The following is a 25,171-nucleotide window of genomic DNA, read 5'->3' on the forward strand; positions in this document are numbered from 1 at the left end:
ACCTTTATCTGACTTTTTTGGAGGGATTGTATGGTTTGTTGTGCGACCTTTTAATACACTGATCGTGTTGTCCTACCTATTACACCGTGTAGAACGCCACTTGCGGGGTGTCGGCTATGTTTGACATGGGGTGGCAATTTTGAAGCGACGAAAAAGTAAGAAGGTAAGTTCAAGCATCAAAATTTCTTATTTCTAGAACTCTCAGTACCATATAATGTTTTGCACGGAAGGAACCGCAACATAATCTATTTCCTGAAAGCAGAAGCAGTCGTTTTCAGTGCTCAGTTTTCTCCAACACCTCGCCCTAGTTTTCCGTGTTGCAGATTTTGAGGCTTTATATGCAAATTTCGGTATAAAAAACTACTTTACACAGCCATCCCCCGTATCATTTATATAAAATTGCATTCCTCTCATTGACTTATACCAAATACCAGTTTCTTAGTTAAAATTAATTGGTTTTAAAACTGTTATTCATCAAAATATAAAGTGTCGCCCGGGGTGTCAGATTTTGCGTCGCAAGGGGTAGAGGCTTATCATAAAAAAAAGAATACATTTTCTTATAAATCGATCTCTATCTGATACTTTTTAATTCAAACACACCTACATAAATAGGAACAGAAATGTAACAGAAATTCAACCTAGAAAAACACAGATTACATTAAATTCTTCAAATTTTATTCAATTCCGGTTTGTTTAGAGATATGTATATAGTCAGAGTAGACCTTCAAAGTAGACATGATATGATAGATGTGTAACAGAAAACGGATAGTTCTAGCTGGGCGATTACGAACGAAATAACTGTCTTGAATCATTTTTTCTTGTAAACCTGTTCCGTTGTATATTGTGTACAAGTCGTTGTTTTCTCATTGACAATTGTAGTATCATCGTCTTCAGGATTACTTGAAGTTGTGTTGTCATTCGCTGAAAAAGATGCCGGTGAGTGTTTCATTGGATAGAGTGTTCTAATTCTTTTCTTTTTTAGTTCTTTTAGGAGTAATGGATTTTTGCGGCGTGCACGAGTGCTTTTTAGATGAACCTGGTGATGAACTATGATGCATTTTGGCTGGTGGAGGCTTCAGGCATATCTTATATTGAGGACTATTTTGTGATGTTTTGGTTTATTGAGCCATAGCTTTGACTTTTTTTACCATGATAGTGACTGAAAAGGAGAAGAAATCGTTTACCAGCTTGAAAACTAAATATTTTAAACCATTTTTTTTTTACTATGAATGAAATCAAAAGCACATGTTTTATAAGACCAAAAACAGGCAAAATGAAGAACCCTTATTTTGTCATTGTAAAGTAGATGTGAATGAAATCAAATGTATCATATGAAGACTAATTTACAAGCAAATATGTATTTTTTTATGACAAGCCTCTACCCCTTGCGACGCAAAATCTGACACCCCGAGCGACACTTTATATTTTGATGAATAACAGTTTTAAAACCAATTAATTTTAACTAAGAAACTGGTATTTGGTATAAGTCAATGAGAGGAATGCAATTCTATATAAATGATACGGGGGATGGCTGTGTAAAGTAGTTTTTTATACCGAAATTTGCATATAAAGCCTCAAAATCTGCAACACGGAAAACTAGGGCGAGGTGTTTGAGAAAACTGAGCACTGAAAACGACTGCTTCTGCTTTCAGGAAATAGATTATGTTGCGGTTCCTTCCGTGCAATACATTATATGGTACTGAGAGTTCTAGAAATAAGAAATTTTGATGCTTGAACTTACCTTCTTACTTTTTTGTCGCTTCAAAATTGCCACCCCATGTCAAACATAGCCGACACCCCGCATGTGGCGTTCTACACTGTGTATTATGACATTTTGAGTAAGTGTAAATTTGCATGGTGGTTGATGCTGACATAACAGAAGAACATCATCATGTATAGCAACTGGTCTCTTTTTGTAGTTCGAAAGATTCTCTCAGTTTTGTGTTTTTTACTTCAGTTTGTAAGTTGTAAATGAATTTTCGAGATTTAAACATCATTCTGCTCAATATGCCTGCGCCTAATGTATACTATTCATTACACTGTGTCTGTGAATTGCAGCACATTGATTAGGGGTTTTATCAAATAATTGCTTCACTGGCATTGTTGTTAATTATACTCGAAAAAGTTACGAAAAAATATTAGATGGAAAACTAGAGTTGAAAAAAAAAATGATTGTTATCATACTGATGAATAAAATTGTCCTTGTATGTATTTTTTTTCTTTTATGTTTCAGCTTTAAATTTTGCGATTTGATAGGGGACTTTCCATTCCGAATTTTCCTTAGAGTTCCGTATTTTTGTATTTGTTTTTTTTTATTTATTTCTTTATAAAGAAACAAACCAACTATATGATGTCCAAAAATATCTGTCTTATGCATCCTAAGAAATTATTCAAAATGAAAATAGTTAAAGTAAAGTACATACCAGTTTCTGATTCCAAACTCTCCAGTTGTGTTTAATGTTTTCACCATGTTCGCAAAGACATTCCTCTGTATCTACAACCATATTTTCTTCTGGAGTAAAACAGTTTAATTTTGAGCAGGAATACTCAGTGTGGAATGGTAACTTGTTGTTGGCTTTACAATGGATAGTTGACTGATAAAATTCGGATATTCTCTCCAAAGTAACAAACAAACAATCCCGGACACTGGTGGCTATATCAGGTATTATCAAACCCTTGGAGCGCTTGTGGACTAGGTGCAATAAGATCTTATTTCCTTCTACACAGACAACAATATCATGCTCTTTATCAAATGATAACCCAACAAACCCCGAAAACATAAGTTTCCGTCCTTGGTATTCTTTTAATGTCCACATACTCAGACATGCACATATTAGACGGTTTGGTAAAGCTGGAGGTATGATGGTTCCTTTGAAAGCAAAGGCCAAACTTACAGTCCTCTCTGGTGTACATTCTTGTGTCAAGTAATCTGTATCATTTCTTTGTGTAAGCATACAGGGTACAAAGAAGTTTTCTACTGGTAGACGACTTCCTGTTTTTGTATCATATCTCCGTTGTTCGGATACGATATCTAGATGTATCAGCATATCAAATATGTACTCTTTAAATGGTAAAATCTGACGGAATTCTTCTTGTTCCCAAATCTGGTAGAGGTCTAATTTTTGAATCATTCCATTTTCAGACATCTTTTTGAAGGTTTTCCTTGTTTTATTTTCTTTGGGCCAAAATGCAACATCTATAAAAATTGAATAAAATATGAAATATTATTTATATTATGAGATTATAGCGATCTATAAAAGCTGCATGATAAAACAATTGGTATCACTCATTTAGATCATCACTGGAAAACACAATTTATCTTAATAATTATTTCAATTAAAAGTCTTTTATATCAGAACACATTTGTTTTTGTCTAGTCTGTTATAACAGGATTTGGTGATCAAAGTTGAATCATTTCCATTTGGAAGAAAATTATCTGAAACAAGGCTTGCATGTGCTGTGAGAAAACTGCTAGATTTCTAATGTCTGCATGGCTTGTACATGTTTTCTGTAAGGGAAACACTAAGAATGATGTATGGCAGTCATCCATGATGACATCTTGTCAGTCAATTACTGTCTATCATATTTTTATTTTCCAGTTTTAAGCACAATTTTTCGGTATAAGGTAGACGTCAATGTTAAATACACTAGATGTGATTTTTTTTCTTTGAAATACTGGTTATTTGAAGATTCCCCGTTCAGACATCAATAAATTTACAGAATTTCATCCTAATGTAAGACTACATCTACAGCGATTTGAGCAAAATGTATTAAAAAAATTAAAACCATGCCTTATCATGATAGAATATAATGTGGACAAATTAAAGAACCTTAGTGAGCACCCTCACATACCCCACGTCCCCACATTTTCATTGGAGGAAATAAATAAGTGTAAGAAAAACAAATTGTATAAGAAAAATTAATTTCCTGCCAATATGCACATCTAAATAGTATGTCCTTATTATCTACAAAATTTCATGAAATTCTGTTGTGTGGTTTCAGAGGAGTTGAGATGACAAACTGTTGCAGAAGTACATTGAAGCAAATAAGTTCAAAGGGGCTAACTCCTAGAAAAAAAATTGAATCGCAATTTCCCGTCGATATGCACAACTACATAGTATGTCCTCATTATCTGAAAAGGTTTGGTGAAATTCTGTTGTGTGGTTTGAGAGGAGTTGCGATGACAAACTGTTGCAGTGGTACATTAAAGTAAATCTCGCAACCAAGCATTATGTTTAAGTTTCATAAAATTTCGTTGAAGTAAACTTAAGTTGGACAACAGAAACGAAAAAATTCCGCATTTTTTCCATTTGTAAAAGGCATAACTCTAGAACTGTAAAAGGGAAGGCACCAAAATTCAAACTTGATCTTTGTTTTGTGGTTATAAGCATTTTCATGATTTGTATAGAATTCATAAAGTTTGGTTGAAGCAGGGACTTTCTATACTAACGGGACTGGTCACTTATAACGATATCTATACAAATTATCAGACTGATCTCGGCCGTAGCTGATGTCACGTGACTTTATAGCAAATCATTTCACATTTACGAAGTATTCTTCATAACAATGTATACAAATAAACTATATGTTATCAAGTTTAACAAAAAATCGATTTTATGAAATTTTATACATTTTGTCATTGCAAAATGCTGTTTTTCAAAAGATTTCTTGGATTGTTTTTTAAATATTGATCTTTGAACTTTGAGGAATTTGTTCGTTGAATTTTCAGTGGCCGCCATCTTGTGTGATATGGAAACCATTTTACACAACTGGGTTGTTCTTCAAAACGATACGTCTAAGTTTAATAATTCATCATTCTTTCAAAATCTTATATTTTTTGTCACCTTAAATCGCTATTAATCAGATTTTATATATACAACAAATAATAATTATACAATTACAATGTAATGTGAAGTACTCAAATAACTACTAGCATCGTATATCAGAGATACAAAACTAAGTTTATTGTTGGGTGGTAGCTTTAAACAGGTGGCTTAATTAGTTATCAGTTAAAATCAATAGAGACGAGCCCCGTTAGTATAGAAAGTCCCTGGTTGAGGCAAACTTGAGTAAGAAAATGGAAACAAAAAATGCAGCAATTTACCCATTTATAAAGGGACATAACTCTAGTATAGTAAAAGTGACGCCACACAATTCAAATTTGATCTAAGTATCTGAGTAAACTGCTCGGTTGCCTGCTGCCGTACATCACCAATTAAAAAAAATATTTTCATTCAGAAATTAGTTAAACAAGTGCATGCATTTCACAATTATTAACACTGTGGATAAAAAAAGATTGTTTTTTTAGTAATCATATTACATAAAAATTCTCACATACCAACACAACTATTAGTAAAGGATATTATCAAACAGTCTGTCACGCTCTAATAAAAGGTAAACACTTTTTTGATATTGGAACATTTTTACCTGCATTATATATATATGTAGGACTCAAATCTATGGCAGGTTTCAAATCTATGGCAGGTTCCTAATCTATTGTATATGTGACGTCATGCCATCCCAAATCTATGGCAAGTTTTGTAATTTCCTAATCTATGGCGGATTTATGTTATTTCCAAATCTATGGCAAGTTTTGTGCAAATTGAAAACAATGCAGTACATTTTCGACCAATTACTTGTCTTAAGCAAGTGTAAAGGTAAGACAATGGGAGCGTGTCTATAAACATTTTTGAAATATACATTCCATAATGGTCAACCCCCAAAAAAAAATCATAAAGTAAAAATTTATATGCCTTGATACAGATTTCAAGATTAAAATGATGTGCTCTGTAAAAAATAAACATTTTAAATCTGTGCATGGTAACTGTTTAACAAATTCATTTAATCAACTAATAAGACCTTTGAAAAACAAGAAGGCGGCTTTTTTATAAAAAAAAGAAAGAAAAAAAAAGTAACAAATAAAAATAAACAGTTTGAATTTTCAAATAATATTTATTTTAGCGATATCGTTAATTAATATAAAGAAGCCCATCTAACTAAATTAAATATTGATCTTACAAAATTCAAGCTTATTAGGTAGCTTGATTACTGGCTGCGAAATAAACAAAAAGTTTTTTTTACAATAGGTAAAAATAAAAAATTATTTTATAAATTCAGATAGGCATCTTTAAATTTTCTAATAACTTTTTCAAATCAACTTGGATTTTCATCAAACTATGCACCTATCTAAGATATATATCAAGCTTACTGAATCCCATTTCATTTACTTTTTTGTTGTATTGCTGTAAAATTGAAGAATTAAAGAAATATTGGTAAAAAAAGCTAGGATTTGCAATTTCGGACAAAATAGAGATAGTACACTTTAAATTTTCTAATTACTTTTTCAAAATCACTTGGATTTTCATCAAACTATGCAGCTATCTTATATATATATCAAGCTTACTTAATCCCATTTCATTTACTTTTTTATTGTATTGCTGTAAAATTTAAGAATTAAAGAAATGTTGGTAAAAAAAGCTAGGATTTGCAATTCGGACAAAATAGAGATAGCACACTTTAAATTTTCTAATAACCTTTTCAAATCAATTTGGATTTTCATCAAACTAGGCAACTCTCTTAGATATATATCAAGCTTACTGAATCCCAGGATATTTTGTTTTTTGTTGAATTGCTGTCAAATTTAAGAATTTAATTAATCTAGGTCAAGAAAGCTAGAATTTGCAGTTCAAACAAAATAAAGATAGTACACTTTAATTTTTTTAATATTTTTTTCAAGTCAATTTGGATTTATTCAAACTTTATAGCTACCTTGTTGATGTATTAATCTTACTGAATCCCAGGTTGTTATTTAGTTTGGTGTATTGCTGTCAAATTTAATAATTAATTTAATCTGGGTAAAAAAAGCTAGGATTTGCAGTTTTGACAAAATAGAGATAGTACACTTTAAACTTGTTAATAACTTTTTCAAATCAACTTGAATTTTATTCAAACTATATAGCTACCTTGGTGATGTATCAGTCTTACTGAAACATAGGCAGTGATATTGTTTACCTTAAAATACTGGAGAATAAAGGCATTTTCCCCTGGTGAAGAATCCCAATTTGAAAAAAAAATGGCTTAAAATTATTCCCAAAAGACAACTTTTTTTCCCAAACAGTGCAGTCTCAGTAGTAACTGGGAATGGATTCAAACTGAAAAACACTCATTTATACATTTTTCATGTCTAAAATGACTATTTGTGCAGATTTAAGGGTCTATCTATGTATCATCACTGACAATAAGGGATCTTATTTCAAAGCAGGGTTTGACTCTTGAAAGGGGGTCTGCAAATTGAAGTTTCAGTCAAATTCATGATTTATTTTTAAATTTCCCAATTTGAGAAAAATGACGCATGTTTTCCCAATAAAAAAGGGTAGAGGTAGTTTTGAAAAAAGCCAACAATATCACTGATAGGTTGTTATTTAGTTTGGTGTATTTCTGTCAAATTTAAGAATTTAATTAGTCTACATGTAGGTGAGAAAGCTACAATATTAGATATATATCTTTCCTCATAATTTTGGAAAAAGTATATATAAATTAGTTATATAATTCCTTTAATGTTTTATTCCTTTTGATATATATATCCTATAAATATATCAAAAAGCACAGAAAAATAAAAGAAATTATTCAAATAGTTCTTCTGATTTGTTGTGATTTATAAGGCAATACCTTCTGCTTGGGGCAAACTTATTAAAAAGATCACATCTACCAGAGAGTTTTAAATTCTAAATAACATTTATTCAAAGTTGCAACATCCTGTTAAATCTAAATCGCAAGGCTTTTTTAATTCTCTTGATAAGTAATACACGAGTTTAAGAAAAGTAGGGCTTTCTTTTTACCTGTAAAACTCAGGTGTACTGATGTTATTAAACCATGTTTAGTGCCATGTCATTAAATTTGACAAAAAAATATTTTAAGATTTGATTAAAATAAATTTTTACTGCAACTTTGGAACATTTTTTTTTTTTAAAAGGTTATCAAGGATTGTTATGAATGTTCATGATATTATTTTTTTGTTTTACTACAAAAAAGGGGTTTATTTTGTTAAAGCTGATTTGAAAAAGATATGAAATCTTAAAAAAGACACCTTTTTTTTGTTAAAACAAAAATTTGATATTTTTATTTAAAGAAAGATATATTTCTAATATCAAAGCTTTTTGACCTACATGTAGATTTTACTGGTCGAGCACAAAAACTGGTCAATTCAGACTCTGAGCAGTTTGTAGTGCACTACAAATTTGATTTAAATCGTCATTAAATAAAAAAAGATTATAATCTTTTTTTATTTAATGACGATTTAAATCAAATTTGTATCCGGTAATTTTTTATTTCACTTTATAAACTTTGCGAGCCGTAGACAGTAAACTACTACCAAAAAGATATAGGAAGATGTGGTATGAGTGCCATTGCAATTTCTAATAGTAAAAAGTAAAATCACAAAAATACTGAACTCAGAGGAAAATCAATACGGAAAGTCCATAATCACATGGCAAAATCAAATAACAAAACGCATCAAAAACGAATAGACAAGAACTGTCATATTCCTGACTTGGTACAGGCATTTTCAAATGTAGAAAATGGTGGATTAAACCTGGTTCTATAGCGCTAACCCTCTCTCTTTAATAACAGTCTCATCAAATTCCGTTATATTTACATGATGCGTTAAACCATTATAGGTCAACGCCTTCCACAAAAGCCTTGACTTACACCGAACAGCAAGCTATAAAGGGCCCCAAAAACTCTTTTTTCTAAAATATGCGGTACTAAAAATAGCGGTGCCATAATTCATCGAGGCATTCAGCCAGTACAGCACATTTTGTCCATTTACAGGGTTAATATGTCACATCTTCCTTTAAACTACCTGCAAATTGTTGTCAGGGAAATATCTTCATCTTGAATGGGGTTCAAAACTATATGGGTGAATTATGGCGTTATTCAATTGTGACGTTATATGTTACTATTTCCCCCAGATGTGCCATAGATTTGGAGAAAACAAAAATCTGGCATAAATTTGAGTTCTTTGACGTTTGTAACGTCACATTTGCCATAGATTAGGAATCTGTCATAGATTTGGAACCCGCCATAGATTTGAGTCCTAAATATATTCACTACACAATGAAAATACATACACACCTGTGATAAAAGATCTCATAACTTCCACCATAAGAAGGGGGTTGATCATTACATTATCTCTCAGCTGGGGGGTATCAAAATAAACAATCTTCCCCAGAGAATGATGAAAATGTAGAAAATCAGTCAACTGCTCAGGAGACAGGACAGACACCTCGCTGATGTCATTTAATTCTTTAACTTCAGCCAATGACATTATTTGTTTTCCTTCTGCCACTAGTTCAGCGATCTCTAGCTCTAATGGAACACAAGCATTGGGCATTCTTTCACCCCAGCATGGGTGGTCGAATGTAAGTTCTGTTATTGTTTTCTTTAGAACTTCTATTTCTGGGTCGGCTTGATCTTTGGCATTGACAAATATTAGAGGTCGTAGGACCAGATGATGTTTTCCCTCGTGGTCTTTAAACAACTCCTCAATTCCTCTGTTAAGCTCTTCACGTGTGATCTCAATATTCTCCTGTTAAACATAAAAAGTTGTTAGAATAATACACTGTAAAGATACTGTATCACACACCTGGTGATTTATATGCATCTTCAATGGTGGAATATTCCACTGCGTACTACATTAAGATTTATCTCAAATTTTTGAATGACATACACCTTCTCTTACAGGTCAATTTTACACTTTTAACCTATTTCTTATACTTTCACAGATAACAGAATGAAACTGTTATCAGTTTCCAAGGGGAATACAATAAAAAGGGTCTTTTGAAAGAAAAACTTGTTATTGATACTTTTGTTCGGTAATTCACTTTACCTACCTAGTAAAGAAACATAAGTTAACAAAACAAGTCACATTTAATAAGTTGGCAATAAATCTAAAACAGGTCAAGAGTGTATTAGAGACAATATCTGAAAAAGTCTAATTTTTGGCAATAAGAAAAAACAAAAACAAAATCTTTAGACTCGGTATTTTAATAGCACGAATCGAAGAACACACATTGGGGATCTATAAACTGTTGTCTGTAATTCAAACAATTGTTTAATAAGCAAACAATGGCAATTTTAAATAAAGGGCTGCGCTTTAGCGCATGATACGCCCGTTGCTCTTTTAACTTGTCTTTTATGCTTTAAATGAATTTATATGATCAACTAGAAATAGTGTGAGCCCTGTCAAATACCCCCCCCCCAAAAAAAAATAAAATTGGCACTATTAAGGCTACCTCAAATTTAACTAAGTTTGTTGTCTTAATTTTTCATCCATACAATCTATCTTGTTCACAACACACTATCTGAGTACCAAGTACCTTTTATATTTATTAAGGCATATACATTATATAAAAGTTATAGATGAGATAAAATAGAATTTATGAATAAAGCCCCATAAATCCAAAACTTAACATCTGAAATTGATAAAAATTGAAAGGGAGCTTACATCAATAGATATAAACAATTCACCAAAGTTTCATGGACATTGGTGAAAGCCTTTGTGGGTTATTGTCCAAAGTGTTGAAAATCCCCCCTTTTTTATGAATAAAGCCCCATAAATCCAAAACTTAAAATCTGAAATTAAAAAAAAACGAAAGGGAGCTTACGTCAATAGATATAAACAATTCACTTAAGTTTCATGGAAATTGGTGAAAGTGTTTTTGAGTTATTGTCCGAAGTGTTGACGACGGACGGACGGACAACGGTATACCATAATACGTCCCGTCTAAAAGACGACGGGCGTATAAAAATGGTAAAAAAAAATTCCAGTTCTTTCCTGTTACCAAAGTGAATCAATTTTAAAATGTTTCTAATGGGAATAAGGAATTAGTTTAAGACACTATTTGTGGTTTACTAGTATATCCTGCAATAGTTTATCAAATGCCAATTATTGATTTTAGCATTTGCAATACAAAAGGTTTAGAAATATACTTAAATATAGTCAGACATGTCGGTAACATGAAAGAATCTTGAGTAACAGGACAACGGTAACAGGACAGAGTTGGTAACAGAAAGGATTTTTCTGCTTTATTTTAAAGTTTAAGAAAAATACATCATTTTAGATTGGTCACAATTGCAAGATAACAGCAAACAATGTCATTTATCCTTTGAAACTGTATTTGCAAGATGAAATATCTGCCTAGGTAATGAAAAATTCTAAAATAAATTCCTTGCTGTTACTATCTACTATACTAGAATTGCACAATGTTCTCTGCTGTTATCAAAGGGAAAAAACCTATTTTTTTATTCAATATACTGTATATTTTTTGGAAATTTATTTGATAAGGTGGTGATAACTTAAATATTAAATAAAATGGTTGGCATATAGTAGATTATCTTTTCGATTCTTAAGTGAAATTGTCTTGAACATCCTTCCTGTTACTGATGATGGTTATGCTGTTACTTTTTATCAGGTAACATGACAGAACATAACAGAAAGGAATTACGCGATAGTTTTTGTCCTTTTTATCACATTAAATGTAAGTGTATTTCCTGTGACATATATTTTTTAAAAAGATGATATAAACACGCACTTAATGTGTGGTGCACACTTAAAATTATTCTCAGAAAGTGTAAGAAAAGGCTATAACAGGATAGAACACCAATAAGTATTTTTCTATAAATTCGTACCTTGGATGGGCTTGAATTTTCAAACCTGGCCGCCTTTCCATCTATTTCTTTGTACTAATGCATTCAGAAAATGATGCTCTTCAAAATACTTAATGGGATATAACTCTTGGTCTTGTAAACGTTTCCTCAGGTAAAAAAAAACTTAGTGGTAACAGGAAGGAAATCACCCCTGGGGACCATTTTTTTTTTCTCTTAAAATTTGCAAAATTTTATTACATGCTCTAGTTATAATATAAAAAGACAAATTAGGGGCAAGTTTATTATATAATATATCATATATGTGAGAATCGGACGCCTGTTGAATTAATTTGGATATTATTTGAATGATTTAGTTTTTAAAATAACACAGGGGACAACATGATTTTAGGGGGGGGGGGGGGGGGGTTGAACATTTAAATTACAATATTTTATTGGAAGAAATACAAGAATGAGTGTTTAATTGGCAGGAGTTGGTGCATTGTATAATTTAGTTTATACTGAAACTTAAAATATTCAAAAAAGATGGTTGAAAAAAATAAAATTGCTGGACATGGAAATTAGACTTTTTCAGATATTGTCTCATTTGCATTAACATATGGATATTGTTTAAGTTAAATTTTTTGTTGATAAACGATTGAACTTATTTTAAAACAAAGCATGAATTGTCCTAATTTTTGATTTCACCAACCCATCAACATTTGTTTTACATTTGGAATTTCAAATATTTTGGCCTCTAACATCACTGAAGAGACATTTATTGTTAAGATGTGCATCTGGTGCAGTACCACTAAATTCTAAACTTTCATATTGTCAACATATTTGTTGAAATAAAACTGACTTAAATACAACTTTATCATTTAAACTGAGCAATTGTTATAGTCAATAGACCATGACCGAGAGTGACACGGCAAAGAAAATTATACAAACTTTAACATTTAAACTGAGCAATTGTTATATTTATTTTAGTTATTTTGGACGTATAGCTCTTCAACAATTTTCGGTACACATCCATCTTTGGATATCAAATGTTGGGCTTTGAGCGTTCCTGACGAAGGTAAATGCCGAAAAGCGCTTCAGACGCAATAAATTATTAAACGTGTTGTTTTTCTTTCTTCTATAGTCAATAGACCATGGCCGAGAGTGACACGGCAAAGAATTTCCATGACACTGAGATGTATCAAATTGAATATTAATACAAATGCAAACCAAATATCATTTTCTTATCTATAAGTGGTTCTTCATATATTCTACTCTAGTTATAGGCCCTGTAATCTGATCTTAAGTCTATTACCCACCAATCAATTAGGATCTTGTTCTTTCAAAAGTGTAGCTTTACACGAAGTTTGGTCAAGTTAAGACATATCGGCATATTATCATTATGTAAGCATTAGAGCTCTTATGAAGCAGTGTTTCAAATGGCAATGACTTACTACTATATATCTAACATTAGATCACTCACCGTTGGTACTTTGTCTTTGTGAGTTGCAACAAACAAGATCTTTGGAATGCCTGCATATACAACCTTACAATACGTCAGGATGGAATTGACCCAATATTGCAAGAATACTACAAAAAAAAAAAAAAATCTGTCATAAAAAAAGTATAAACAAGTATATACATTCTGCATTTTTCATATTTGTGATACTACACTTTTGAAAGTTTTTCATTGTCTTTTGTCTTGTTAACCCCTTATTTAAAAAAAAACTGGATGAATTGCTGATAAATGAGGTTGATAAAGTATCAATACTTTATGAACCTGATTTATTTAAACAGCTGCATGATAATAGTCTTCCTTTAACAATGTTTAAGTTGGATTCTCTGTCAAAAAGTGACAACTGTTTCAGTGAATATGTTTATTCTATATTGTTGTATTTGTTCTTCAGACTATTTCATTAACACATAGTTAAAGAAGGGCATATTACAACCAGATGCTCCGCAGGGTGCAGCTTTATACGACCGCAGAGGTTGAACCCTAAACAGTTGGGGCAAGTATGGACACAACATTCATTGACATTCAAGCAGGATTCAGCTCTAAATTTGGATTGTGATTAAATAGTTGACACAGCATAGGTTTCTGACACAGAATGAATGTGGTCTAATGAACTTAAAAAAATTTGTTTGCCTTTGAGGAATTCACTATGCTGTTGAATATTAATCCTCTCAAAAAAATGTTTGAAGAAATCTTCTTTTTATTTATGAAATCTGAAATGAAAAAAATTGACCCCCCAATTTTTATTTCACATCCCCCTTTCCCTTATTTCAAAACTGATCTCAATTCAAATTTCTAATGAAGTTTGCAACAATAACTACTCATTTAAATACATCATAAAATATTAAAATGTAAAAAAAGTGCTTGTTATCACTGAATGGTAAAGAGTGTTTTAATCTATCAGTTGGTAGTAAAAGTGAATATTGTATAAAACAAGGATTTAAGTTGATTCAACTACTATTATGGACAAAGAAAGATAACTCCAATTGAAATCCAATTGGAATTTCTTGCTATTGCACAATATTGTGCAATTAGATATTTCTTGCTATTGTGCAATACTGTGCAATTGAAAATATTTGCTATTGCACAATACTGTGCAATTGAAGATTTCTTGCTATTGCAAAATACTGTGCAATTGAAGATTTCTTGCTATTGCTGAATACTGTGCAATTGAAAATTTCTTGCTATTGCACAATACTTAATATAATAATTTTGGATCCTGATTTGGACCAATTTGAAAACTGGGCCCATAATCAAAAATCTAAGTACATGTTTAGATTCAGCATATCAAAGAGGCCCAAGAATTCAATTTTTGTTAAAATCAAACTTAGTTTAATTTGGACCCTTTGGACTTTAATGTAGACCAATTTTAAAACGAGACCAAAATTAAGAATCTACATATACACAGTTAGATTTGGCATATCAAACAACCCCAATTATTCAATTTTTGATGAAATCAAACAAAGTTTAATTTTGGACCCTGATTTGGACCAACTTGAAAACTGGGCCAATAATCAAAAATCTAAGTACATTTTTAGATTCAGCATATCAAAGAACCCCAAGGATTCAATTTTTGTTAAAATCAAACTAAGTTTAATTTTGGACCCTTTGGACCTTAATGTAGACCAATTTTAAAACGGGACCAAAAATTAAGAATCTACATACACAGTTAGATTTGGCATATCAAAGAACCCCAATTATTCAATTTTTGATGAAATCAAACAAAGTTTAATTTTGGACCCTTTGGGCCCTTTATTCCTAAACTGTTGGGACCAAAACTCCCAAAATCAATACCAACCTTCCTTTTATGGTCATAAACCTTGTGTTTAAATTTCATAGATTTCTATTTACTTACAAAATGTATACTAAAGTTATGGTGCGAAAACCAAGAAAAATGCTTATTTGGGTCCCTTTTTGGCCCCTAATTCCTAAACTGTTGGGACTTAAACTCCCAAAATCAATACCAACCTTCCTATTGTGGTCATAAACATTGTGTTTAAATTTCATTGATTTCTATTTACTTAAACTAAAGTTATTGTGCGAAAACCAAGAAAAATGCTAATTTGGGCCCTTTTTTTGCCCCTAATTCCTACACTGTTGGAACCAAAACTCCCAAAATCAATCCCAACCTTTCTTTTGTGGTCATAAACCTTGTGTCAAAATTTCATAGATTTCTATTTACTTAAACTAAAGTTATAGTGCGAAAACCAAGAAAATGCTTATTTGGGCCCTTTTTGGCCCCTAATTCCTAAAATGTTGGGACCAAAACTCCCAAAATCAATCCCAACCTTCCTTTTGTGGTCATAAACCTTGTGTTAAAATTTCATAGATTTCTATTCACTTTTACTCAAGTTAGAGTGCGAAAATTAAAAGTATTCGGACGCCGACGACGCCGACGACGCCAACGTGATAGCAATATACGACGAAATTTTTTTCAAATTTTGCGGTCGTATAAAAAAGGTAACAATGCTTAAGACCTGCATACAATTAAAACGTATACAAACTAATATTTCACACCACCAAAATAATGGCAAGTTCAAGTTGCAGTCCTGTGTAAGATTTTATGGAACAGCCCTTGGATTTTGTGTTTGTTCTAATCACTATCTTGTTTTTTTTAATTATCATTTATGGCCGAGAACACAGTTACTCCGTAGTGCATTTCTTTTAAAAATGCAAATTAAAAAATCACACCTGCTCTATCCAAAATTATGTGATATGGAACCTTATGGTACAATGACAGAGAGAACAGTACACTAACACACAAGTTATTCTCCTGAAACTACAAACATGCTTGTTTTTTTGTCCCTTTTTTACCCCTATTTCCTTAACTATTGGTACCACAACCCCCAAAATTATCCTTCCTTTTGTAGTATTGAATCTTCTTGTAAAATTTCATAGAGATCCATTCACTTCAACTAAAGTTATTGTCCGGAAACCAAATGTGTCGTCGAACGACAACGACATACTAGCATTATATGAACCTCAAAAAAATGTGTGCGGTCGTATACAAATTCCTGTCCCAATTTGACAAGTAATTCCATTCTCCTACTTACTTTTTTAGGCATAAAATATAAAGAAATAAATCTGGATGGTGTAAGAAAAAAAAATTGCAAGTTATACACTGTCACATGAGGGTCACTATTTGTAGACAAGGAAAATCAAACGATGATAACTGTGTCCCGGGACCTTACAACAGACATTTAAAGCCAGGTAGTATTGTTGAAAAGTAGTCCACATTTCCTAAGATTTATTTTCAAAATTAGTTTTCTAAAGAAGTCAAAACTGAAAACTAAAAAAATCCTCATTTTTCCAGATTTTGATGTTAATGAAATACATTATATAAATTAGGACTAATTTCAATCAGTTCTAAGAAGGTTACATTATATAGAAATGTTTAACTCAATGCAATAAATGGAGATGGGGATAAGTGGGTTTCTTACGATGCATGTCCTTCAATACAGATTCAATCATACTGAAATTATGTAGTTAACAAAGTTCTGTAACTCTGGAATTGCATCATTTGAAAATTATATAAATCAAAAAGAAGCTTTATTCCTTCAATTAAAACGTGCGTTAAAGTAAGAACTGATTAAAAAAAAAAATATTTTTGTCTGAAATGTTAATGGATGGACGGACAAACTACAATATATCAAATGCTATGTTTTGTCTTTATAAATGTTTTCAGTTTTGGTTCAAGCAAAGCAACACCTTCAAAATACCGACGTGATAAATCCTTCTCATCAAAACTACTATGTTTAGTCTTAAGGCTTTGGGTAGATATTTTGAGAAATCAGTATGTAAACATTCTAACATTAAATATGTTTTCTGGTTTACTCATTTAAAACAATAAGAATCTCTTTAGGAAAACATTTTTTTTAACATTGCTTAATGACTAGGCCATTAATTGTGAATTTGACAATACATTGCTTAACTTACTTTTACAACAAATAAACATATTTTGACACAATTAAGGATTACTTTTGTTTTGCCGCTATTTAATACGAAGTTTTAACAAAAATAGATTTAAGGAATAACAACAATAGTGCACACACTGAAATATCTCGCCTTCTTTACTAACCATTTATATTATGTTGATAGTCCTAAATATAAAGTTTTACTACAACTATCACATAAACTTAACTTGATCCAAGAAAATGAGGTCAAGGTCAGATAAAGTAAACAGAAATACACGTAGACCTAACAATCATTCAATACACTAAATGTAGTTGACCTATTGCTTATAGTTTCTTAGAAACACACTTAAATAAACTCATCATAGATACTAGGATTAAGTTTTGTATTTACGCAAGACGAGCGTTTGTCTACAAAAGACTCATCAGTGATGCTAGAATCCCAAAATGTTAAAAAGTCTAAATAAAGTACGAAGTTGAAGAGCATTTAGGACTAAAATTCCTAAAAGTTTTGCCAAATACAGCTAAGGTAATCTATTCCTGGGTAGAAAAGACTTAGTATTTCAAAATTTCAAAAGTTTTGTAAACAGTTAATTTATAGATATGACCAAGAAAACTAAACATTGACCAATGAACCATACAAAGGAGGTCACGGTCAGATGAACCATGGCAGGCAGACATGTACACCGTTCAATCAATCTATGCATTAAATATAGTTGAACTATTGCTTATAGTATCTAAGAAACAAACTTAACCTTGAAAACTTAACATTGATCAATGATCCATGAAAATGAGGTCAAGGTCAGATGATACCTGGAGACTGACATGTACATCATAAAATATTTCCATACACCAAATATAGTTGACCTATAACATATAGTATTAGAAAAAAATACTATAAAACTCAATCAAATGAAAATGAGGTTAAGGTCAGATCACACCTGTCTGTTGGACATGCACCCTACAATCATTTCATATACCAAATATAGTAGACCAATGGCATACAGTATAAAAAAACAGACCAAAACACAAAAATTTAACTAAAACTACTGTACCATGAAAATGAGGTCAAGGTCAGATCACACCTGCCAGTTGGACATGTACACCTTACAATTCTTCCATACACCAAATATACTAGACCATCAAAACTTAACATTGTTCACTGATCCATGAAATGATGTGGAAGTCAAGTGAAAACTGTCTGACTGACATGAGGACCTTGCAAGGTAGGCACATACATACAACCGCAGAGGTCGAACCCTGAACAGTTTGTGCATGTTTGGAAACAATATTCAAGCTTGATACTGTCTGAATTTGGATTGTTATCAAAATTTTTTGACATAATATAGGTTTCTGACACTAAATAAATGTGGTCAATTATCTAAAAAAATTAAATGGGTTAAAAAATTTGTAATAAATTTCAATTGAAGATCTCTTGCTCTTGCACAATACTGTGCAAAAGAAGATTTCTTGCTATTGTCCAATACTGTGCAATTGAATATTTCTTGCAATTGCGCAAAACTGTGCAATTCAATAGTTCTTGCTATTGCGCAATACTGTGAAATTGAATATTTCTTGCTATTGCCCAATACTGTGAAATTAAAGATTTCTTGCTATTGCACAATATTGTGCTACTGGATATTTCTTGCTATTGTGCAATACTGTACAATTGAAGATTTCTTGCTTTTTGTGCAATACTGTGCAATTGAAGATTTCTTGCTGTTGCACAATACCTTGCAATTGAAAATTTCTTGCTATTGCACAATAATTAATATAATAATCTACCTATCCTGTTTGGTTTGTTTATTATTTGCTTTATATATATCAGAAATAACCAACTTAAAATGGAATTTTAAAGAAAAAAAAAGAAAAAAAAAGAAAAAAAATATCCCAAACCAATTTTTGTTTAAGGCAGATTTTACAATAAGAAGGAATTATTGTTTTTTGTATCCATCAAAAAAGCAATTGCTGAAACTGTGAAACAGACTGTGTAATGGAGTAATGCATTATGTTATTGAATAAAATGTGTCTTTCTGAGTAAATAAAAATAAAAATTACTCTGTGTTGGTGTTTTATGTTAGAATTAGAGGGTTTTCAATTTCAAAATATTGGACATGGAATAGACATCATGACCTACTTTACTGACATCCAGCTTATTTGGAGTGGAATTTTGAAGTATTATTTATAAGTGGAGCCTAATAACATGGACTTATATTTTAATAAAAAGTCTTCTTTTGTGTTTTAATCATAACTTTAAGGCAGATTTTTATTGGTAAAGGCTAAAAAAGGTAATTTAATAATATTGTTGCTAACGTCACGTCTTTTCCGTCCATTGTGGTATGTCACGATCGCAATTTTCTTGTTAGTTCTCAGACAGCCCATTGTAGTTATTTTTATCCCGGGTTTTATAAATAATTGAAAATAGCAATCATATTAAATTTGGATGACGTAAGGGGGTCAAAGGACTTGAGGAATCAATATCATTGGCTGTTTTATTTTTTGCGAACGTTACTGTTCGAGGTTTCCGTCCAAATCAGTGTCACGTGAGCAACATATATTTATATCTGTAACTCTCCTGTATAGGAGTTATGATATCGCCCTTTGCAGAAATAGATTCGGAGTCAGTTCCTTCACATGATGGGGAAGCAAAGAAGGTAAGTTGTATGTAATATCGTTACAAGAGGACCTTAAATGTATTCCGTCCATCAAAAAGACGTTCGCAACAAAACATAATGTCATGATAGTAGATGTTGCTAATGTTACTATTACGAATTGGTTTCTTGTGTATTCATTTGATATAAAGTACACCTGCAAATGACATTCTGTATATTTAGAAATTCTAAACCAGACTGTACAATTTTATTACTCCAGGCATATTTTAAACATCACTGTGTGCATACATTTTAACTTTTAAAGATGTTGTTGCTCATGTGACATGTCCAAATGTCGCTAACGTTACTAATTTTTTGGTTTCTTGTGTATTCATTTGATATAAAGTACACCTGCAAATGACATTCTGTATATTTAGAAATTCTAAACCAGACTGTACAATTTTATTACTCCAGGCATATATTAAACATCACTGTGTGCATACATTTTAACTTTTAAAGATGTTGTTGCTCATGTGACATGTCCAAATGTTGCTAACGTTACTCATTTTTGTCTCTGTCACATTAGCAACATGAAAGTAGGAGACAGAACACAATACTGTAAAATCTGCCTTAACCCATTATGATTCATCACCCCAAACTCAATCCCAGCCTTCACTTTGTGGTATAATACCTTGCAGCACAATTTCAGGAAGATCCATACACTTGAACACAAGTTACTGTCTGGAAACTAGAAAAAAGCATGTTTTTTTGCCCCTTTTTTGCCCCAAATTCCGAAACGTTAAGGGCAATTGCCCCCAAAATCATACCGAGCCTTCCCTTTGTGATGGAAATGCTTATTTTCTGCCCCTTTTTGGCCCTTAATTCCTAAGCTTTTCATGCAATTACCCCCAAACTCAATTGCAGCTTGCCCTTTGTGGAACCTTGTAGTACAATGAGTACAACTAGAACCAGTTGCTTCGCAGGGCGCAGCATTATACGACCGCAGATGTAGAACCCTGAACAGATGGGACAAGTATGGACACAACTTTTAAGTTTGATACAGCTTTAAATGTGGATTGTGATTAAATAGTTGACACAACATAGGTTTATGTCACAATATGATTTGGACCATTTGGACCTTAATGTAGACCAATTTGAAAACTGGACCAAAAATTAAGAATCTACACACACAGTTAGATTTGGAATATCAAAGAACCCCATTTATTCAATTTTTGATGAAATCAAACAAAGTTTAATTTTGGACCCGGATTTGGACTAACTTGAAAACTGGGCCAATAATTAAAAATCTAAGTTCATTTTTAGATTCAGCATATTAAAGAACCCCAAGGATTCAATTTTTGTCAAAATCAAACAAAGTTTAAGTTCGGACCCTTTGGACCTTAATGTAAACCAATTTGAAAACGGGACCAAAAATTAAGAATCTACATACACAGTTAGATTTGGCATATCAAAGATTCATTTTTTGATGAAATCAAACAAAGTTTAATTTTGGACCCTTTGGGCCCCAAATTCCTAAACTGTTGATACCAAAACTCCTAAAATCAATACCAACCTTCCTTTTATGGTCATAAACCTTGTGTTTAAATTTCATAGATTTCTATTCACTTATACTAAAGTTATATAAATGTACTGATTTCAATTCAAATTTCTAATGAAGTTTGCAACAATAACTGCTGATTTAAATACATCATACAATATTAAAATGTAATAAAAAGTGCTTGTTATCACTGAATGGTAAAGATTGTTTTAATTTATTAGTTGGTAGTAAAAATGAAAATACATTGTATATTGTATAAAACTATGATTAAAGTTGATTCAACTACTATTCTATACAAAGAAAGATAACTCCAATTGAAAAAATTAATTGCTATTTCACAATATTGTGCAATTAGATATTTCTTGCTATTGTGCAATACTGTGCAATTGAAAATTTCTTGCTATTGCACAATACTTATTATGATAATTTTGAATCCTGATTTGGACCAACTTGAAAACTGGGCCCATAATCAAAAATCAAAGTACAGGTTTAGATAAAGCATATCAAAGAAGCCAAAGAATTTAATTTTTGTTAAAATCAAACTTAGTTTAATTTTGGACCCTTTGGACCTTAATGTAGACCAATTTGAAAACTGGACCAAAAATTAAGAGTCTACATACACAGTTAGATTTGGAATATCAAAGAACTCCATTTATGCAATTTTTGATGAAATCAAACAAAGTTTAATTTTGGACCCCAATTTGGACCAACTTGAAAACTGGGTCAATAATTAAAAACCTAAGTACATTTTAAGATTCAGCTTATCAAGGAACCCCAAGGATTCAATTTTTGTCAAAATCAAACAAAGTTATTCCTAAAATTTTGAGGCAATTACCCCCTGAATCAATCCCAGCCTTCCCTTTGTGATATGGAACCTTGTGGTACAAGGTCAGAGAGATCAATACACTAACACACAAGTTAACGCTTATTTTTGGCCCCTAATTCCTTAACTATTGGTTCCATAACCCCCAAAATCCATCCCAACCTTTCTTTTGTGGTATTGAACTGTATGGTAAAATTTCATAGAGATCCATTTACTAACTTAAACTAAAGTTGATGTGCGAAAACCAAAGTGTCTTAGGATGATGACATTGAAGCAAACGTCATACCAATATAAGACCGCAAAAATTTGTGGTATAAAAATATGTTGTTTGTCAATAAGTGCAACACTCTGTTCATGCTTATGATAAAATCATCAGCTCCCTTTTGTGAGAATTCACTCATTCAAAATCTAAAGAAATTTTCAGGAAAGAGCTTTATCACAATATATCATGATGTCATTCTATTGTTCTGCCAACTGATTTGAAAATTTTCAGTTGTTTGCTCATGCTCTAACTTCCTAAAAGAGTTGGCCACTCAATTTGATTCAAATTTAACTGATCATTTTTGTGTATACAAAACACTTTTCAAAATACAAAAAAATAAAACCTGATAAATATTATTGTATAACCTCATATCAATGTTTCAAAATGTGGACATATTGAGGTTAATATGGTAGTTTGTGACAAGCTCAAAATGGAAATGTAAACAAGTTACGTAAATATTTTGGTTTGCTTAAATATTTAGAAAAGACAATTTTTCATTTTTTTGAATTATCACCTTGCTGTTATAGAAATGATTGTTCGCATTATCGGAATGTAAATAACATGCATATTACCTGCTGGCGTTGGCGTCATGTGCTGCCCTGGAAAACACATCACATCAGGGACCTGTTCATGCAATTCTTTGCTCCCATCAAATACTACAAGAAACAATGCCCGGAACGTCATGAAGGTCTGGTGTGTTGTTAAATAAACGTATTGTCCACCAAAATCCCAGAAGATAAGACGTCCAACTTTCATCTTATACTTTCCACTTTTGAGGAACTTTTCCATTTTCTTTCTTATTTCTTCTTTTGTCATTCTTGTTCTCATTTTCTTTTCCATCTGTTTTACCGTGTGAGGCACATTGGAGGATTTCGTAGATGGTAGAGATTGTGCTGCTGCAGACTGTTCTGAGGTCAAAGAGGAAAGTGTAGCTTTGGCATAACCAGTTGGGCTTGTATTTGAAGCTTCGATGAACTTTTTGGTTAGTTCACTCTCCTCCTCTTCTTCCAGAGAGGACATTAAAACCTTACTGTACACAACATCCAGGGCATTAAAAGAGTCTGAAATTATATTTAATACATCAGGCAAATCAAATCAAAATCGGCTGCAGGCTGTCAAAACGAAGTGAAGAATGTAAGAAAAATCAGTAATTAAGATTAGAATGAAATCTTATCAGGTGTAACATAATGCTATTAAGACATTTTAAAGAGTCATATTTTGACTGATTGATTGATGACATTATTGAATATGGAAAATAATGTTAATTCATTGAATAATTTTAACATTTAAATTCAATTTCAAAATATAAAACCTTAACATCTTTCTAATAAGATTAGTAAAATGTCAAGATTTTCATACACAAATCAGATTTGATATTGAATTAATATGGTGCGTGAATAGAAGGCACAAAAAAATGGCTACAATGAGAAACTATTTAAATCAGTACTATAACATGTCTGCTGATAGCGCAGTCCATGCAATAGTTTCTTTAAATGTGGTCAGATGTTTGTACTTGTACCCTTTCTCACCTTGATCAACAAGAATCCACTCTTTTGTAAGAATATCTAGGCCACAGCGACCTTCTACCAGAGAAATCCCATCTGTCGGGTGTCGACCATCAGGTATAATTTCTCCAGCTAACAGCTTAACAAGAGTCGACTTCCCAACAGAAAATTGGCCAGTTACCATGCATCTCATATCAAAAGATTCATAGCTGCCCTTCCCTAATAAACGATTTAACATGGCAGACTGTTGCCCTTTTCCGATGGAATCTAAAAAAAAAAAAAAAAAATTGGAAAGTTTTGATTTGTTCATGTTGTGAAAAAAAAAATGTATCCATACAAACACTCATCATGCTCATAGATAATTTCTCCTCATTTGTTGGTTAATATGTTGATATGTCATCTTTTCGATATGTCAATGTGTTAAATATGTCACAATGTCTTTATGTCTATGTGTTGATGTATTAGCCTGTTTATGTATTGAATTATTGGTGTAATGATGTAGAAGTCGGTTAATGTGTTAAGTTGTTAGTGTTTTAATATGTTAATGTGTTGATATATGAATATTTTAATGTGTTGAAATTTCAGTGTGTCAATATGTCTGTGTTGATGTATGAGTCTGCATGATAATGTGTTAAAATGTCAGTTTGTCGATATCTCTGTGTGGATGAATTTATCTGTTAATGTGTTAATTTATAAGTGTGTTGATATGTCTACATGTTATGTACAAGTCTGTTAATTTGTTGATCTGTTAGTGTGCCAATAAATATGTCAAGGTGTATGTATGAGTCTGAAATTTTAGTTAATATGTCAGTGTGTCAATATGTTTATGTGTCGATGTATGAGTGTTAATGTATTGATATATCAGTGTGTTAATGCATTGATGTTTGAATCTGTTAATGTGTTAATCTGTCAGTGTGTTTATATGGCAATGCATTGATTTTTAAGTCTCTCAAGGTATCAACATGTCATTGTGTTGATGTATGAGTCTAGTTCTATGTATATCTGTCAGTGTTTTGATGTATGAGTGTTTATGGGTTGATTTGTCAGTGTGTCGATGTATCAATGTGTAGATGTTTTAGTATGTTAATGTGTTGATATGTTGATGTTTTGATATGTCATGTGTAGATTTATGAATCTGTAATAGTGTTCATCTGTCAGTGTGTCAATATGCAAATGTGTTGCTGTGTGAGTCTGTTAATGTGTCGTAATGTCAACTTGTGGAAGTTAGAGACTGTTAATGTGTTGATTTGACAGTGTGTCAATGTGTTTAATGTATGAGTTGTTCAATATGTTTGTGGTTCAATATGTCAATAGTTATCAAAAGTACCAGGATTATAATTTTATACGCCAGACGCGCGTTTCGTC

General features: G+C 31.8%; 1 protein-coding gene across 1 annotated transcript in view; it reads right to left on the reverse strand.

Annotated features, from left to right (window-relative positions):
* LOC139494781 (uncharacterized) overlaps nucleotides 1-25,171 on the reverse strand; it is a 100,500-nt gene that overhangs the window by 14,000 nt on the left and 61,329 nt on the right. The window contains exons 10-14 of the mRNA XM_071282973.1: nucleotides 23,831-24,073; nucleotides 22,874-23,362; nucleotides 13,127-13,233; nucleotides 9,133-9,586; nucleotides 2,424-3,196 (exon numbers count right to left, since the gene is read on the reverse strand). Of these exons, the coding sequence (XP_071139074.1) occupies nucleotides 2,424-3,196; nucleotides 9,133-9,586; nucleotides 13,127-13,233; nucleotides 22,874-23,362; nucleotides 23,831-24,073 (2,066 nt within the window). The remainder of the gene's footprint in view (nucleotides 1-2,423; nucleotides 3,197-9,132; nucleotides 9,587-13,126; nucleotides 13,234-22,873; nucleotides 23,363-23,830; nucleotides 24,074-25,171) is intronic.

This window comes from Mytilus edulis, chromosome 11, assembly GCF_963676685.1.
Source record: "Mytilus edulis chromosome 11, xbMytEdul2.2, whole genome shotgun sequence".
NCBI lineage: Eukaryota > Metazoa > Mollusca > Bivalvia > Mytilida > Mytilidae > Mytilus > Mytilus edulis.